The 18,170-nt window shown below is 41.0% G+C and overlaps 1 protein-coding gene and 1 long non-coding RNA gene across 21 annotated transcripts; one reads left to right on the forward strand and one right to left on the reverse strand.

Moving 5' to 3' along the window:
- Window positions 1-2,825: 2,825 nt before the first annotated feature.
- On the forward strand, window positions 2,826-9,881 carry LOC104582746. 6 transcript variants are annotated; one of them, XM_014899319.2, is made up of 12 exons: window positions 2,827-3,036; window positions 4,283-4,787; window positions 5,642-5,756; window positions 6,585-6,692; window positions 6,773-7,158; window positions 7,234-7,310; window positions 7,928-8,003; window positions 8,097-8,170; window positions 8,269-8,338; window positions 8,603-8,766; window positions 8,837-8,909; window positions 9,443-9,881. In XM_014899319.2, the coding sequence occupies exons 1-12, from the start codon at window positions 2,905-2,907 to the stop codon at window positions 9,586-9,588; spliced, it is 1,926 nt and encodes a 641-aa protein (XP_014754805.1). In that variant the 5' UTR covers window positions 2,827-2,904; the 3' UTR covers window positions 9,589-9,881. The 6 variants fall into 6 exon arrangements, with proteins under 6 accessions (XP_024314339.1, XP_014754807.1, XP_014754805.1 ...); XM_014899318.2 differs by having other exon boundaries at window positions 2,828-3,036; window positions 5,606-5,756; XM_010233389.2 differs by having other exon boundaries at window positions 2,829-3,072; window positions 5,606-5,756.
- Window positions 9,882-10,350: 469 nt separating this feature from the next.
- LOC104583229 lies at window positions 10,351-18,004 on the reverse strand. 15 transcript variants are annotated; one of them, XR_002963020.1, is made up of 9 exons: window positions 17,990-18,004; window positions 17,492-17,911; window positions 14,128-14,477; window positions 13,101-13,251; window positions 12,223-12,694; window positions 12,081-12,145; window positions 11,773-11,845; window positions 11,605-11,678; window positions 10,351-11,519 (listed from the first exon to the last, which is right to left on the reverse strand). It is a non-coding gene; the product is annotated as an uncharacterized LOC104583229 (long non-coding RNA). The 15 variants fall into 15 exon arrangements; XR_002963018.1 differs by lacking the exons at window positions 17,492-17,911; window positions 17,990-18,004 and adding exons at window positions 14,573-14,678; window positions 14,793-15,065 and having other exon boundaries at window positions 14,128-14,474; XR_002963017.1 differs by lacking the exons at window positions 17,492-17,911; window positions 17,990-18,004 and adding exons at window positions 14,573-14,678; window positions 14,793-15,065.
- Between the last annotated feature and the right edge of the window lie 166 nt (window positions 18,005-18,170).

Raw genomic sequence — 18,170 nt, forward strand, 5'->3', positions numbered from 1 at the left:
GATAAGCCGGCTTCTTATGATCAAGTGTCAGTTACACATGTCAAGTCAGATGCTAGCCTCACAAATCATTTTGTTGAGAATTTGGACCACACAAGTTCAATGCCGTCATCTGTCAATTCGGTAATTTATTGAATCACTTTTTACATGCTTGATTTTTTTTAAACTCTGCATCATTTTCTTGTAGTTTTTATCATACTAGTTGTCCTTCTTTCCTTTCAACTTCTTTTTTCCATGTTCTTTGTTTTAGAAGTTGTTGTTAAGTGTATCTCGAATACTTTTTATTTGCAAAGGGATTTTGTATTGTCTTTGGTTCTTGTGATTCGGATACTCTACTTCATTGTCTATAAATCTTTGTGTCGTTTACTCTTACCTTCGTCATGTGTTCCATATTGTCCTCATTTTCCTTAATTCCAACAAGCGGTTTTAATAATCAGGTCTGCTATTTGTAAGTAAATTGACAAATTCATATTTGTACGTCAACGATCATCAACAGTTCTTTTTTTATCCAATGAAAATTGAGTAGTCAAACATTTAAGAAATTGTATGAAACACTAGAATTTCTCAAACGATTTGAAAATAGTAATCATGAAAATGGATTAACACATTTTCTGATTTATTGTGGGAAAAACACTTTTTTTTCTTAGTCCTTATCCACTTCAGTTTGGTGGGTTTGAACATAGTGGACATGTGCATTTGCAAAGAGTGTGAAACTGTGAATGGCCACATATAGTGTACGAAGTTCCTGCAAAAAAATCGTTTCGTTAAGTACTGTAAAAAACCCTGTGCAAAATGGGTTGTGCACTTCAACACTTCCGTGTGTCTGGGCCACTCGCTCCAGTGTTCCCGTGATGGCGCGTCGGATGGCCCAACCGCGGCCGTGTGTTGCTCCCACAGTCCGCACACATTTGTGAACATTTGTCCACTACGGTTCAGATAATTTCTTACACACTTTGCCGGCGGACGAAGAGAAAAGCCGACGATCTAGCGACGGAGGAGTGGTGACGGTGAAAATGGAACCAGAGACGGCTTGGCTCTTATTAGAGCAACTCTAGCAGAACTGGCCGAGTTCGGTTCAACTGAATCCCAATTTTTAGAACAACAACGGTTTGCGCAGATCAGTTACCGATCTCAAATCCGAACTTTTTGAAAATGTCATTCGCGCGTTCATACAAACATACATATAGATTCACATAGATTCATCCGAGTTCTACTGGAAACAAACAAACATACATATAGTTAATACTACTGCTTGGCGCCACCGGCGGGGCTACTGGTCGGTGTTGGAGCGGAGGATAGCCACCGCAAGGTCGGCTTGAAACTCTGCCTCCCTCCTGGCCGCCTTCACCGCTGTTGATTGCTCTGACTAGAGACAACCCGCTCGTAGGCGTCCACCTTGTTGTACGGCGCCTGCGACGCCTCCGGGACGGCCACCAGGCGAGGCAGCGGGAAGCGGAGGTGGAGCACTGTGCCTCCTCCTACCGAGCACGCCGGCCGCGTGGGCCGGCCCAGGAGCCTGCCGCCCGCGCCGCTTCGTCTGCTAGGTACTGCTGGTACCAACGCTCCGAAACGGCGCTTAGGTGGCGGTGGAGCTCGTACTTGCGAGCATTGCGCCGCAAGGCGCCGATGGACCGGTGATGCGACGCCTCTTCCTCCGCGGTGGCGCCTCTCCTGCCGCTAGGGTTAGCCCGGCCCCGCGGCGAACTTGTGCGGCGACCATAGAGGACCATTGCAGCGAAGATCGGACTCGCCGAAGATGGGGGGGAGGGGGGGTATAAAGCGGCGGCGGCGAATCCGAACTCGCCCTCCCGAGCCCTACATATAGGGGCAGAAGTTGAACCGATTCGGGTTACCGAATTACGTTTTCGGTAAACGGGCTGGATTTTGTAACTGGTATGGCAAAAAAAAAACAGCCCAAAAACGAAACGCTAGTTCGGATCGCATGTTTACGGTATCTGCTAGAATTGCTCTTAGCCCCCTTGCTTCTGGACGGTTTCGTTTGTATGAAGAGCTAAAGCAAAGGGATTTGCTACGGTCTTTGGTTCTTGTGATTCTGATACTGTACTTTATTGTCTTGTGATTACCTTTCGTCATGTGTTCGATATTGTTCCCATTTTCCTTCCAACAAGCGGTTTTAATCAGGTAATACAGGGATACACTGTCTATTTGTATGACAACTGAAAAATTCTTATTTCTAGGTCAACGATCATCAAAAGTTGGTTCTTTATCCAGTGAAAATTAAGTAGCCACACATTAGCATGCCATCTTGATCGACTTAGGAACAACTCCTGTTTCTTATAGGACTTATAAACAACGATCTTGAAAATGTATTAGTAACACATTGTCTTATTTATTGTGGAAAAAACACTTTTTCTTCTTGGTACTTATGGACCTTATCCACTTTAGTTTAGTGGCTTCGCACATAGTGGACATGGATTGAAGCATTTTTGTAATTTTATTTCTCCTTGTACATAACATTTATTTTAATAATAATTTGGCAGTAGATCACTGATTGTTTCTCCCTAAAAAACATGGTGGACATGTGCATTTTCAACGGGTGTGAATTGCCACACCTAAAGTGTAATTTATTTTTTGAGTGGAACATAAAGTGTAAGTAGGAAAAAGGTGTGCAAAATGGGTTGTGCACTTCAACACTTGTGTCTGGGCCACTCGTTTCAGCCCACGTGATGGCCATTCGCATGGCCACGGAAGTCCGGATGCGGCCTCGCACCCCGCGGCGTGGGCTTTCCATGCCTAGATTGATAGTATGTCGGAGGCCCAACCGGCCAAGCCCAACTTGCCGCCGCTGTGTGTTCCGCACTTGCGCTCCCAGTCCGCACTCCGCACACATTTGTCTGCGGCGGCGGAGGCGGCGACACAACCCGCGTCTAGAGTAGACGGAGGGCGATGCGATGCGATGCGAAAGAGATGGCGGCGTCGGCGTGGCCTCGCGTTCGGCGATGCATGGCCGCAGGGGGGGCGCACGCCTGGGCGGCGGGCCGCGTCCCCCCCGCGTGCGGTCGACGGCGCGGAGGCAAGGTGGGGGCACTAACAGTCAATTAAGTCAATTAAGAGGTTAGCTGCAAGCGTGTGTTCATAGTCTCTCTAATTCTCTAGCTAATGTGTCAACAGGAATAGCAGCTTTTGTTTTCCTGCTTGGTTTATTTTAGAGCCGTTGACTTGCTCATATGCGAAGACAACTTTGTGAAATCATTTCTGAAACATATATAATGCAAGTTTCAGTAGTAACTGTAGCGCTGTACAAATGCACGAGCTGAACACATTTTTTTTTGGCATGCCTTAGTCCCAATTTATCGGTCCAGTAGAATTTACTGACGCCTTTCAAATTTAACTATGAATTTTGTTTGCGTTCGATAGTTAAATGTATGTTTGGTACATTTGTGACATGCTATCTTTTTCCTGCGTAAGTACCGTCATCAATTGGCATGTTGTGCTTGCTCTGGGTGGATTTTGTCTCTGATGCTATCTTTTCTATGTACTAGACAAAAAGTGTCAACATGTCATAGGACATTTTTGCCTGTAAAGAATAAAAGGTGTCTCAAACACAAATAGATGAAACAGCAAAAAGCTGTAAGAAACTGTGTCCAGATTTTTTTGCCTGGTGGTCTATAAAAAGCTGCAAGCGCATGTTCTTAGTTTCTCTAATTCTCTGGCTAATGTGTCAACAGGAACGAAAACTTTTGTTTGCCTGCTTGGTTTATTTCGAGTCGTTGACTTGCTGAAATTCTTGGAATAATGGCGATGCCAACTTTCTCAAATTAATTTCTGAAAAATTTATAATGCAAGTAACTGTAGTACTGTACAGATCCATGAGCTGAGCAAAATTATTTTTGGCATGCTTTAGTCCCAATTTAGCGATCAAGTAGACCTACGAATTTGCGTATGAATTTACTGACGTCTCTCAAATTTACCTATGAACTTTGTTTGCGTTCGATAGTTAAATTTATGTTTGGTACATTTGATGTCTTAGCTGAAACATATTTTCTACAGCTTCCTTTTGGGTATAGGATTACAGTTTCCTTTTCTAATGTACCATCCTATTATGTTAGTATTTTCCTTATTCATGACAGTGTCCGATGGTGTATCCATGAAATGTTCACATTTTCTGTTTGTGTACAGTTTAATGAAATGTTTGATGCATGTTTTGCTTTTAGCATTTCTCTTTTCTATTTCTGGTTAAATACACTTAAAACCTCTACATGAAAGACTTGTAAGATATAGCTGGCTAGCTGCTAACTCGTCACACTTGTATGTGGTTTTGCAGATTCACACAGCTGTTGTTCTGTACAATTACTACCACAGAAAGCTGTCTCCCCAGCTTGCTTTCGCTGATGCCAACCAATTTTTTATGTGCGCTTCTCTCCCTGTTGGAGAAGATTTGCTCACGTTCTTGTATGCGGTCCATGAGTGTGAAAATAATTCTGGGGAGGATGTGCTCTATGCTACCGACAAAGCAGCCATGGAAGCTTGTGAGATTGCTGAAGCACTCGATGCAAGTAAACATTTTCCAGACATGTCATCGTGGCCAATAGCGAAAGTTGCTGTGCTTCTTCTCAACCCAACAAGAAAAAAATGTTTGATTGAGTACAGTTCTGATACCAAAGGTGTTTGGTCAATTATCGAGAAGGAATTTGATGCAGCAGCTAGTAATTCACAAAGTTGCAACCAGTCAGCAGGCCAGGAATCGATGAATAAAGGGACCTTTGGTGCTTTGGATGGTCCATATATGCTTCAGCAATTAGCGTTTACAGAGGTGGAGCGTAGAACAGGTTAGATTTTATCATTACGGCTCTTTATTTATATATCCATATTTACTTATCTGGAGTTGGCAATTAACTGTCAGTTTGTTAATTTTCATCCTGGAATATTTTGATGTAACTATACAACCCTTGTATGTATAGAGACATGTCTCTATAGTTTACTCACTTGGATAGAAATAAGGCGAATTGATCATCGTAGTATCCCAACGAGACTTTATAGTGTGGATCCAAGTTTCCATTAATTTGTTTTGAGACAAAGTTTCTGTTAATTTTGTAGCAAATCATGTAAACAAGTTACCATTGCAAATGCCCTAAATTTGAACTACTAAATACTAATGAACCCAAAAATGGATTTGGGTCGTACCTTGCTTAGTTACTTTAGAGAAAACAAGTGCATGACACAGAACTTCCCAAAAATGTACCTCTCACTTGCTTTTAACTTGTTTAAAAGCATTTTGTTCGGGGACAAAAAAAGAGCAACTAAAAATATAATCAGTTGTGAAATCTGTCATGGCATTGTGCTTCTCATTTGTTTTGGTTGGGTACAAGCTACTTGTCACTGAAATTTGATTTAGTTTCATCATTCATAAACTAGCACATTAAAAATAACTCGGGATACTGTAATGTTTAATTCCCTTGGTACATGAGGTGATAGTAGCGGCCAATTTTTTGCTAGATAATTCTATTTATATATGGTTCTATAAATATAGCCATGGACGGAGTAGAAGAGATGTATATATACTTGATTTTCTTAATAGTATGTACACTTCTGTTTGCTCACCTATACATTGTTTCTTCTCCTTACGGTAAACTCATGATATTCAAAGGTATGAAATGCTCAAACTTGCGTCTTCTCGATGAAGATTTGACATACTCATTGAGTACAAAAAGGACGACAACCAAGTTATTCGTCATGGAGTACGAACAAACCATGAAAAGCAACCATGTGGAAAAGCCTCTAGAAGAGTTGATTTGCAGGTTTTCTTTTACCTATTAGGTAGTTATGATTTAAGATTACAACCCTTTTGATTAACCAAGTATAACTTGATGGAAAGTGGTACCCTTTAACTTTGTGGTTTGCTGATTAACACATTTGGTGGATAATATGTTGGTACTAGTTTCTTAGCTAAAGCTCTTCCTTTTGCCCCTCCGGCGGTACCTTATTCCATGTATATATGATTGCTCATGACTATTAAATAAAACCTTTTTTTGGCCGATTATCCCATAAAACCCTAGTTTAAAAAACCGGACCGGTGACCGAACCGGAGGCTCTCGGCTCACTGGTTCACCAGTCCAACCATTGGTTCATCGGTTCAAGAGCTGAACTGGAAATTAAGAAATATAATTTATATAGGTAATGAAATAAAGAAATTTACTAGTCAAGTATGGTTAGTTCTATGTTTTAGCACACAAACTTCCGTGGACGACTACGAGATGGCTAGCTATCTCAGTGCGTGACCACTGAGGTCCTGTGTTCGAAACCTGAAGACTGCAGTTTATTTGCCTACGCGCGGAATAATATTTGTTCCAGCGGTCGGACCGGCCTCCCGGTTTTTGATCGGTTCGAAGCAAAACTGCTGGTTCGACTGGATTTCTTCCGGTTCACTTTGCTATCCAGTCCTTTCTGCTTAACTGACCGGCCGAGGCGCCGGTTCTGGTTTTTTCCGGTGAAACCGTCGGTCCGGTTCGGTTTTTTCAACTAGGCATAAAACGAGCTGTTTTGCTTAATGTTGTATCATTGTTAGCTTTTGCTAGTTCTCAGTGATAGTAATTCCTGACATTTTTTGGTTTTTCCTCTTTTTACAGTATGAGTGGTCCTTTATTTGTAAATGATCTATTTCCTAGAACATCTTCTGTAATTGAGTACTTTCACATCCTCCCATATAAGCAGATTTTGCTTCAACTTCTGCACAGGTAACCGAAGATTTGTACTAAAAGTTGGATCGAAACTTGTTGGGTTTATGATGGTAAAGATAACACTTGACATGTTTCAGGAAGTGGCCTTCTGATTCTGCACTAAACGAACAATCATGTCAACATGGAAATGTGGAAGAGCAAGCGAATAGCAAGTCTAAGATGCAAAAACGAACTACGAAAATGTCTACACCAAAGCAAAACAGACAGGCAATAAAATCAATTGATACCAATAGCAACAACAACTGCAGCACCAGCAAGCACAGGAAAAACAACAAAAGAATATATAAAGCCTCTAGGAATACAACTTCTGTCAACATGGAGGATCAGGATGATGAGAGCCCATTGAGACAAAAGTATTCACTCATTGTTGTTGATGCAGAAACTTCAAAACTAGCGACTAAGTCTAGAAATACAAAAGAAATAGCAGGAGGAACAAGCGGAGGAAATATAGTTATACAAACCTGTGAGTCATTCTAGTAGTTTCTAGATTTTACTGATCCATTATTCCTCTGTGTTTTGATAGATCAGTTCATTTTAGGTGTTCAAATGGACAAGAAAAAAAGACAGAAGCAGTCTATATGTGGTGACATTATCCCAGATGTATTCTCAACAAAGGTAAGCTAAATTGCAGCATGAAAATATTGAAAATTACAATACTAGAACACATTAGGATCATGTCCACACCTGGTAATAACAATAAATGTTATGCTTCCATTCTATACAAATGTTGTCATGTTGATTGTTGCGCTTTAGTCTATTCTTTTGAGTTTTCCTACACACTTGTAAGTAACATATAACTTGGGGCAACTTTTGGTTGGCTACCACATTGCCGCAAAATATAGGGTTTGGACAAGTGTAACAGAGTGCACTTCCTATGGTGACAAAATTGCCACCATAAGTTAGACAAGTCTTGGCTAATGGTTGTGTCTTTTATGATTCACCAAGTTATTGTGTGATTCATTTTGTTAGATAAGGAAAGAGAAAGCCGACCTTATCCTATGAAATAAGCGATAAAGATCCCATTAATTAAGATGATTTTATTGGTTATGATTATATCCTATTGGTAGGGGCTAACTATCTTCTCTATATAAAGAGGAGCTTCGCCCTCCATGGTCAGGCAATCAGCCAAAAGAAGTAGTTATACTTTTAATAGTTTGGTTACTCTCTTGAGCCTAGTCTAGTGATCATAACACAATTTTCTCTGCTTCAACTTGAAATACTTGTTGTACCAGGCTCCAAGTTTTGACCCTGTAATGGAGAACAGTGCTAATTTGGAAGGTCAAAACATGGGGGTTTCAGAAAAATCAGGTTGGGATAATCCTACCCAAGACAGCTTGTTTTCTCATGATTTGTTATTGGTCCCCAAAAATCCTAATCTATGTATTTCAAATTTCATTGAAGGAGGCATCACGGAGAACAAGAATGACCAGATGTATGATTCACTACAATCAATTCAGAAAATACGGAATGATCTTGTATGTTATGTCAACTCTTTTATTTTTTGAAGACAATGATGCTTGTTTCCTAGTTCTTATTCTATTTGATAAACTGATTAAGTCTCTCCTTATTTCAGCTTCGCAAGCAACACATACTTGAAGAACGTAGTGCCCAATGTGAGATGGACATTCAAACAATCCTGAGTGGTATTCTACCCTTCCTCACATTTAACCATGGTTAAAAAATACAATCACAAACTGTACAATCATGACGGTTTTGTGGCAAACATCGTGGCCATGTTTTATTGTCACACTTACATATTTTTTGTGTCAAATTGTGGCATGCACACTTTCATGGTGGACAAATCGTCTGTCACAGAGTGTGGCGAACCAATCGTCTACCAGAAGTTTTTGGCAAGTTGTTCTATATTAGTTCACATTTCTAGTACTCAGCATGTTTACCTTGTGCAGAAGGGAAAATGACACCATCTGTGATATCAATAATAGACAAATATAAGAAAACTAGCTCAAATATGGCGGAAGTTGCCAATTCATCTTGCTATGGAGATGGTGGTCAAACCTTGACAAAGAGGATGAGATTGAGGGAGGCACTCCGCCTACGCAATAAATGCCATGTAAGAACCTCAGGCTAATTGATGTATTATAATTTTAAATGGCATGTGCCTTTGACACTAGTCAACGCAGGAGCTAGATGAGATATGTCGTGGCAGCAACTGGATACTCCCCAGATATTCAGTAATACCTTCCGTAGCAGATGGTATGTGGAAATATTTACTTTTATCTCTTTGATTTTCTGCATTGACAACCATTGGCTCCTTGGGCAATATAGGTATAAAATTAGAATAGCATATGATTGGGTCCTGTGCCATGTACTTTGTGATTGTTGTCTATCGAATTCAATCCCTACGACCCCAGGTTAGTTCCTTGCTTTTAGATGATAACATACATGGTATGCTGCACTAACCATGCTGCGGCCAAGATAGTTTTCAAGGTGTCAGAACAATAGATAAGTTTGCGGTTTTGATATCATATTGCAATTCACCACATGTTGTGTTGCGTTGAGGTGTTAGTCTTATTTAATGTCAGGGTCTTATCGATGGTTAGCAAAGACATGTACACTTGTAGGCATTGCTGCAGATCACCTCTAGCCATTACAAACACTTGTCAAGAATAGATATCCAGCTAGCAATAACCAGAACTGCTATTTGAATGACCATCATCTTCTCTCTTCATGGTTCGTACACATTGTTTCCAGCACTTTTCGACCGGTCCTTTTCTTGTTTTTTTCAGGAATGTTCAACGCTTGTGTACATCTTAGGGGCTTGGATTTTGACATGAGAATCAACGGCGGTCGTCGTATGACCCCGTACGAAGCAAGGTGCTCCGCGGCTGCCAATATGATAATCGAGCTTCGGAAGAGGGCAGAGGAAGAATAGCAGGATATGGAAAGTTGCCTAATTAAACTTCTTAAATTGTGAATTGGTCGGCACAGAAAAAGCTGAGCTAGTCTCATCAGCACAACATTGAACCAATCTAAGTTCCATCCCTATAATTGTCTTGTTGCCTTGTCATGGGCAATAATCACCTTGTTATCTAATCTTGGTAGATAGTAGTGTTGCTCTGTCGTGAAGGTAGATGGTTGACCGGTGTATTAGGAGAAAATGCTACCCACATTTATCGAATTTTGATACAAATTGTGAATTGCAATCTACGCTGCAAATTCGAGTGCTGCCAAATTGCAAAACAGTTAGCATATCCTATTTCGGAACATATGCAGAATACCCTTTGATCAAAGACCAGTCCAAATTCGAAGCAAAACAGTTTTGGATTGACTGCATATTTTGTACGATTAATGTGTTTGAAACACATTTGAAATTTCCATTTCAATGGAAGAAAAATCCACTGAAAATACGGCCCATCATGGCCCATGGAAATTTTGAACCGTTGTGCTGCCCATCATGGCCCACAGAAGTTTCTCTTTTGTCTTCAACTGAAAGAGACGTGTTTCAGACACATTCATCTCACTGAAAATATAGTCAAACTTTGAAATAGTTTCGCTTCGAGTGTGGATTGCTCTATGATCGAAGGGAATTCTGCCTATGTTTTAAATAGGATAGGTAACAAATGGGCGACTGTCTTTGTCAATTTGGTAGCACTCGAATTTGTAGCGTACATTGCACTTCGCAATTGGTTCAAAATTCAATAAATATGTTTCACATTTTCTTCTTTAATCCACCGGTTACCATCTACTTTCACGACCGAGCAACACACTAGATATCTATCTAGACAGGGTAACAAAACAATTATTGCCCATGAGGAGAAACATTGCAAGGTCGAATAGATAGACAAGGCAAAAATACAAGTATTTTTCTCAGGAAATTTGGTTCAACGTTGCACTGATGAGACTAACTCAGTTTCTTTCAGCACCTGCCAATTCACAATTTAAGGAGCATTATTAGGCAACTTTCCATAGCCCGCTATTCTTCCTCTGCCTTCTTTTGAAGCTCCATTATCATATTGGCAGCCACACCTAGCTTCTTACGGGGTCATACGACGATCACCACTGATTCTCATGTCAAAATCAAAGCCCCTCAGATTTACACATGCGTCGAACATTCCTGAAAAACCAAGAAAATGACCAGTCAAAAAGTGCTCGAAACAATGTGTAAGAACCATGGAGAGAGAAGATGATGGTCATTCAAATCGCAGTTCTGGTTATTGCTAGCTGGTGATCTATCCAATTCTTGACAAGTGATGGTAATGGCTAGAGATGATCTGCAACAATGCCTACAAGAGTTCATGTCTTTGCTAACTATCAATAAGACCCTGACGCTAAATTAGACTAACACTTCAACGCACCATAACATGTGTGGTGAATTGCTATATGAGATCAAAACAAAAAAAAATTATCGGTTGTTGTGAAACCTTGAAAATTCTTTTGGCCTCGGCATGGTTAGCACAGCTTACTACTACGTGTGTTATCTCGCAATGGAAGGAACTAATCAGGAACCGTAGGGAACAGCTTACCTTGTGTGTTATCTCTCAATGTAGAAAACTAATATAGAAATAACTTGGCAAAATTTGGTGAAACTTTGGCAGACGATTTGTTCGTCACACTCTGTGGCGGACGATTTGTCCACCATGAAAAGCATGGCATGCCACAGTTTAACACAAAAATAATTAAATTTGTGTCCACCAAAGAAACATGCACCATGTTTGCCACAAAACCTTAGTGATTGTAGAGTATGTAATTGTTAATTTTAACCATGTTTAAATGCGAAAAAGACAGAATAGCACTCAAGATTGTCTGACTGTCCATATCACACTGATCAGCACCACGTTCTGCAAGTATGTGTTACTTGTGAACCTGAAACAAAGAGAGAATTGGATGAGTTCGAATCAGCTTATCAAGGACTTGGAAAAGAGAAGAGAAGGCATAACATATAACATACAAAATCATCCCGCATTTTCTGAATTGATTGTACTGAATCATACATCTGATCATTGTTGTTCTCCATAATGCCTCCTTCAATGAAATTTGAAATAGACAGATTAGGATTTTCGGTGACCAAAATAACAAATCATGAAAAACAAGCTTTCTTGGGTAGGACAGTCCCAACCTGAGTTTTCTGAAGCTCCCATATTTTGACCTTCCAAAACAATGTTCTTCGTTACATGATCAGCACTTTGTGCCTGATACAACCAGTAGTTCTTTAACTTGAAGCAGAGTAAATGTGCTATGACCACTAGATCATATGGTTGATGAGACTAGGCTCGAGAGAAAACTATCAAAGCATAACACTTAACTTTATTATCAGGTCATCAGCTTTGAATTCTATTTTTTATCACTTATGGAAGTGGTAAGGTCCTAATGTGTTCCGAGTATTGTAATTTTTCAATATTTTCAAGCTGTACTTATTTAGCTTACCTTTTTAGGGAAGACATCCGGGGTGATATCACCACCCTGTGTGTTTTTCTTGTCCACTTGAACACCTAAAAGAACGTGATTATATCACAACACAAAAAAGGAAATGATGGATCAGTATCTAGATAGTGTTAAAATGACTCACCAGCTTGTAGGATGATTTGTCCTCCACTTGCTGCAGCTGCTTCCTTTGTGTTTCTAGACTTGGTTGTTTGTTTTGAAGTATCCACACCAACAACAATAAGTGCATCATTTTCTCTCACGGGGTTGTCACCATCCCGACCTTCCACGTTGACAGCAGCGCTGTAGTCTTGGCTTCCTATGTTCTTTTGTTGTTCTTCCTGCCCTTGTTGGTGCTGGATCTGTTGTTGCTATTGGTATCAACTAATTTTATTGCTTGTTTCTTTTGCTTTGGTGTTGACACTTTTTTAGTTCCTTTTTGCATCTTGTACTTGCTATTTGCTTCTTGCTGTTCCACGCTTTCAGCTATTTCATGTAGTGCAGAATCAGAAGGGCTTTCCCGAAACATGTCAAGTGTTATCTGTACCATCATTAACCCAACAACTTCTGGCGCAACTTTTATGCATAAATAGCTTAGTACAGATCTTATGTTACCTCTGCAGGAATTGAAGCAAACTCTTCTTAATTATATGGGAGAATATGATAGTGCTCAACAACAGATGATGTTTTAGGGAATGGATCATTTACAAATAACTGTCCACTCATACTGTCAAGAGAGGAAAATCCCAAAAATGTCAGGAGTTACAATCATTCAGAAACGGCAAAAGCTACATGATACACCATTAAGCATTTTAGAGGACAACAAGAAAAAAAAACGATTTTATGCAATGAGCATTATATATACATGAAACACAGTACTGCTAGAGGGGAAAATGGAAAGAGCTTTAGCGAAGCAACTAGTACCAACATAGTTTAAAGATCCATCAAGCTAGATAATAAAGTTGGTTAATAAAAAGGGGTGTAATCTACAATCATCGAACTGCCTAATAGGTAAAAGCGAACCTGGATATCAACTCTTGTAGAGGAATTTCTGTAAGTTCTCTGTTCATGGTTTTTTCATACCCCACAATGAATAACTTGGTAGTTGTCCTTTCTGTACTCAATGTGTATGTCATATCTTTGTCGAGAAGATGCAATTTTGAGCGCTCCATACCTTTTAAGACCATAAGTTTACCATATGGGAGAGGAACAATGTACAGGGAGCAAACAGAAAGTGCAAATCTTAATAAAAATAACAATCAAGTATTATATATGTATATCCCACTTTTAAATGCTTTGTTTTTTGAAAGTGGGCTGTGTATTAAGAAACAATAGAGTTCAGATTACAATCACGCATAACCAAGTATTATGTATGTATATCCCACTTTTTACATGCCTATATTTACAGAACTATATATAAATAGCATTCTCTAGGAACCAATTGATTTCTTTGAGCACATGTACAAGGTGAATTAATCATTGTAGAGTCCCAGGTTATTTTAACGTGCTAGTTTGTGAATGATGCAATTAAATACAATTTTAGTAAGTAGTAGGCTAGTAGCTTGTACGCAACCAAAACAAATGAGAGCCACAATGCCAGAGAATAATACAAGTGATTACATTTGGATTTTCTTATGTTTTGTCCCCGAACTGAATGCTGTGAAATGAGTTAAAAGCAAGTGAGAAGTGCACTTTTTGGATGTTCTGTGCAATGCCCTTCCTCTTGCTTTTCTATGCAAAGCAACTAAGCAAGAGGACGCCCAAACCACTTTTTAGGTTCATTACAGTTCAAATAAATTAACAGAAACTAAGGTCAACACTAAAAAATTTCAATGGGATATATTCTATAATGGTTAATTCCCCTTATTCTCATCCAAGTGAGCAAACTATAGATACATGTCTCTTTAGATACCAAGGTTGTACAATTGCATCGAAATACTTCAGCATGAGACTTAACAAACTGATAGTTTAGTATCTAATATATAGAGGCAAATTGAAATAGATAGATATGGATATGGAAAATTAGGGGTTGTGATGATAAAAATCCAACCTGTTCAACGCTCCACCTCAGTAAATGCTAGTTGCTTAAGCACATATGGATGTTCCAAAGACTGCTTGCTGCTATGTGAGTTACCAGCTGATGCATCAAATTCCTTCTCTATGATTGACCAGACACCTTGGGTATCAGAGCTATATTCAGTCAAACATTTTTTTCTTGTCGGGTCAGGAAAAAGCACGGCAACTTTTGCTATCGGCCACAATGACATTTCTGGAAAATCTTGACTCGCATCAAGTGCTTCAACAATCTCACAAGCATCCATGCTCTGTCAGTAACAGAGGGCTTCACATCCTCCACAGGATTCTTTTCATGGACCATACTCAAGAAGGTGAACATATCTTCTGCAACAGAGAGAGAAGCACACAATAAAAAATGTTTGACATCAGCGAAGGCAAGCTGCGGAGACAAGCTTTTTGTGTTATTCTGTCCAGCCAACCATTTTGATTGTTGTTTCTTGTGTTTGTGTACCATCTTTGTGTAGCTGTAGTATAGTACTTCTTTGTTACCAAACAACAGAGTAGTTCACTCCACCGGGTGTGAATCTGAATCAAGACCAAAGGAATTCCACCCCAATCCAAGCATCCAGCACAGCAGGATATGCATGAGAAAACAAAATTAACCCCAAGCATGGGCATGACGCGTGATGAGTTCCTCACCTGCTGCGCTACGGCCTACTCCCTCTCGGGAGTGACGTCAGCGGCGGGCGGAAGCACCGGCCCCACCAGCATGCTCACCTCCTCCTCCATCTGCACCACCTCTCCAGTACCCTCCATGTCCATCTCCTCCGATACTTGGAATCACTAGGTTAGGTTTTGTTTGTCTGCGTTGCGGCGGCCGGTGGTTGCGTCGCCGGCTGCAGGTCCACTCAGCTGTCCTCATCCACACTTGCTCCCCTTTTGCACGTTTGAGCCACTCGCTCAAATGCATTTGGTATTTAATAGTATTTAAGCAGAACAAGGAAAAGAAGAAAATACAAACAAGAAAACAAATACAATTAAATTGCTTTTATATGTGTGTAGAGAACACTGTTTTAAATGTATTTAAGCAGAACAAGAAAAGAGGAAAATACTAACAAATAAAAGAGTGCATTTAACATTCCGTCATTAAACTGTACAAAAACAAAAAATGTGACAAACATTAATTCCATGGATACGCCGAGTGTGATGAATATATACCAAAGGAAACAACATCTTACACGGTGGGAAATTTGAAAAGAAATTGTAAACCCATAACAATAAGGATGTACACTGCTTATGATCGAGCCGAGACGAAGACATTGGAATCCTAGATTTGCAGGTTTATTGTCCAAAACAAAATCATACAATACTAGACAACTAGTCTACAGGTGCATGTTCTTAAAGTAACAATCCAGTTCTACTTGAATCAATACAAGTGTAAAAGCCTTATATTCCACTATTCTGCAAAAAAATAAAAGTTCTCAGGATTTTTTTTTACATTTTTTGTCGAAGACTACAAATAAGTGTAACTCTCACGCGCGCCAAGAGAAGCAGTATACCATCAAGACCACCAAGGACACATATGGGACGAGCATGTTTTCAAGCTAAAATGATGCACGAACAAGCATCACAGACCCAACAAAACTAATTATTCTACCAAAAATGTCCAATGATCTCAATGGCAAATTAAGGTACCCACAAAACGGGCCAATCGCTCCTTGGCCACAAATCTGAAGGTGAGTCGCCCGAGGAAATTGTGTTCGCATGCAATGGATCATGCACACCATATTTTTGGCTGGAACTGGATTATGTGCATTTAAGGCACTTACAAGTGAGATACCCTTAAGAGAGCTTGGGTTAACAGTCCTTACCGGTATGGTTAGTTTAGGTACTCTGATCTTATAAGCAGCCCAGCGGCCCGTCTCTGATGCGATTCCATTCTCAGCGGCGGACCGGGTGAGAGCACCACGCTTACCCCAGGCTTGTTTCTCTCCTGTCTAACTGAGATCTGCACCCCTCCCCCCTTTTTTGCTATATGAACCCTAACATTTTGGAGCCATTTCCCTGCTGGCGGGAGCTGAGCTTTTTTTGACGAAATTGCGCAGCAGCAAGCGATGCGCCCGCCACAACAAAGCAAGACCAAGTATTTTTCCTTCTATGGCACCTTCTTGCGGCAGCGATTCCAGTATGGTAGCTCACATGTAGACATCTACAAATAGGTTGCAGGTGGCTGGGAATGTTCAAATGGCCGAAATAGGTGGTCCGGTCGATTGGAACATGGTTAGAGTGGCACATCGAACCGATTTAGTTATAGAACCAATGTCTGACAACCAAATGGCCAGGCTTTTCAGCATTCCGGCAGATGAAATAGATGACGCGCATGAGAATTCGGATGGTGGATTGCCCAATGATGGACAATCCCCTTGTGCTTCTTGAGGGCATTCTACGACCGTGGACACAAAGTTGCTCCTAGAGGCTACAACTTACGAAGATGCTGCTCGTCCTGATTTTCGAGTAGGCGGGATTTGGACAAACATGGATGAGTTCAGGATGTCATTCAATACCTATACAATGAACCGCAATTTTAATGCCAAAACCTTAAGGAAAAGCAGTTGACAGTTTTGTGCGAAGTGCAAAGGTTTCGATGGCAACATGTAGCCTTGCATGTGGTACATTATGGCTAGACGGCAACCTGACGGAAGGACTGTAAGGATCAATGAGATCCCATATGAACATACATGTATGACTACCTCTCAGAGAGTAACGAGCATGAAACCGCAGCTTTGGCTTGCAGAAAAGATAACTACGACTTTGCGTGCTAAACCGAACACTAGTGCAAAGGAGCTCCAGGTATACTTGGAGAGGCTGTACAAAATAGAACTTAGTTATAGATTAGCATGGAAGGCAAAACAGAGGGCAATGAAAGAATTATATGGTGGTCTCGCAAACACCTTTAGGATCTTGTATAGCTTCAAGCCGAGGTGGAGAAGAGATCTTCGGGCAATTTTGTAGAGATAGATACTAAAGCAACAGAGGATGGAAAAGTGTGTTTATCCATGTTTTTTATGGCCCTGAAGTCTTGCATAGATGGCTTCAAAGTAGGCTGTTGTCCGTATCTCAGCATAGCCTCGCCATTTTCGAGTGGCACCTGGAATGGGTAATTGGCAGCATGCAACGCTCGACACAACTGGATGTATCCTTTGGTAATTAGTCTATTTAATTCTGATATAGAGGCTTCATAGCCGCAAGCTAGCATTTCCAGGTATCAATCTCCACCGGGCGTGAATCTGAATCAAGACCAAAGGAAATTCCACCCCAATCCAGGCATCCAACACGGCACGATGCATGAGAAAACAAAATTAACCCCGAGCATGGGCATGGCGTGATGAGTTCCTCACCTGCTGCGCTACGGCCTGCTCCATTTCGGGAGTGACGTCGGCGGCGGGCGGTAGTACCGGCCCCACCAGGTGCTCCACCAACATGCTCAACGCCTCCTCCATCTGCACCACCTCTTTCATTTTGTACTAAGTGGACGACATTTTTTATGGATCGGAGGAAGTACTACTTTGCACAAGTTCACTTGCATGCTCTACCCAAAACCTCCAACGATCTTACCGGGAACACCACTCCAATGCCTAGCTTAATGGTAGCTCCTCCCCTTTGAATAAGACCAAAGGATTTCCACCCCAATATATCCAGGGATCCAGCACACCACGATGCATGAGAAAACAAAATGCATGGCGTGATCAGTTCCTCCTCAGTTCTCTACCGTGGGCTAGCGTGAATCTCAATCAAGACCAAAGCAATTACACCCCAATCTAGCACACCACGATGCATATATGAGAAAACAAAATTAACTCCATGCATATATGGCGTGATCCGTTGAAGTTCCTCACCTGCCGGGCTACGTCCTGCTCCATCTCGGGAGTGACGACGGCGGAGCTCGGTAGCACCGGCCGCACCAGGTGCTCCACCAGCATGCTCACCGCCTCCTCCATCTCTTCTGCGCCGCCACCTTCCGTCTCCTCCGATACTTGGAATCACTAGGCCAGGTTTTGATTGACTGTATTGCGCGCG

The sequence above is a fragment of the Brachypodium distachyon genome, chromosome 2, assembly GCF_000005505.3.
Source record: "Brachypodium distachyon strain Bd21 chromosome 2, Brachypodium_distachyon_v3.0, whole genome shotgun sequence".
NCBI classification, from domain to species: domain Eukaryota; kingdom Viridiplantae; phylum Streptophyta; class Magnoliopsida; order Poales; family Poaceae; genus Brachypodium; species Brachypodium distachyon.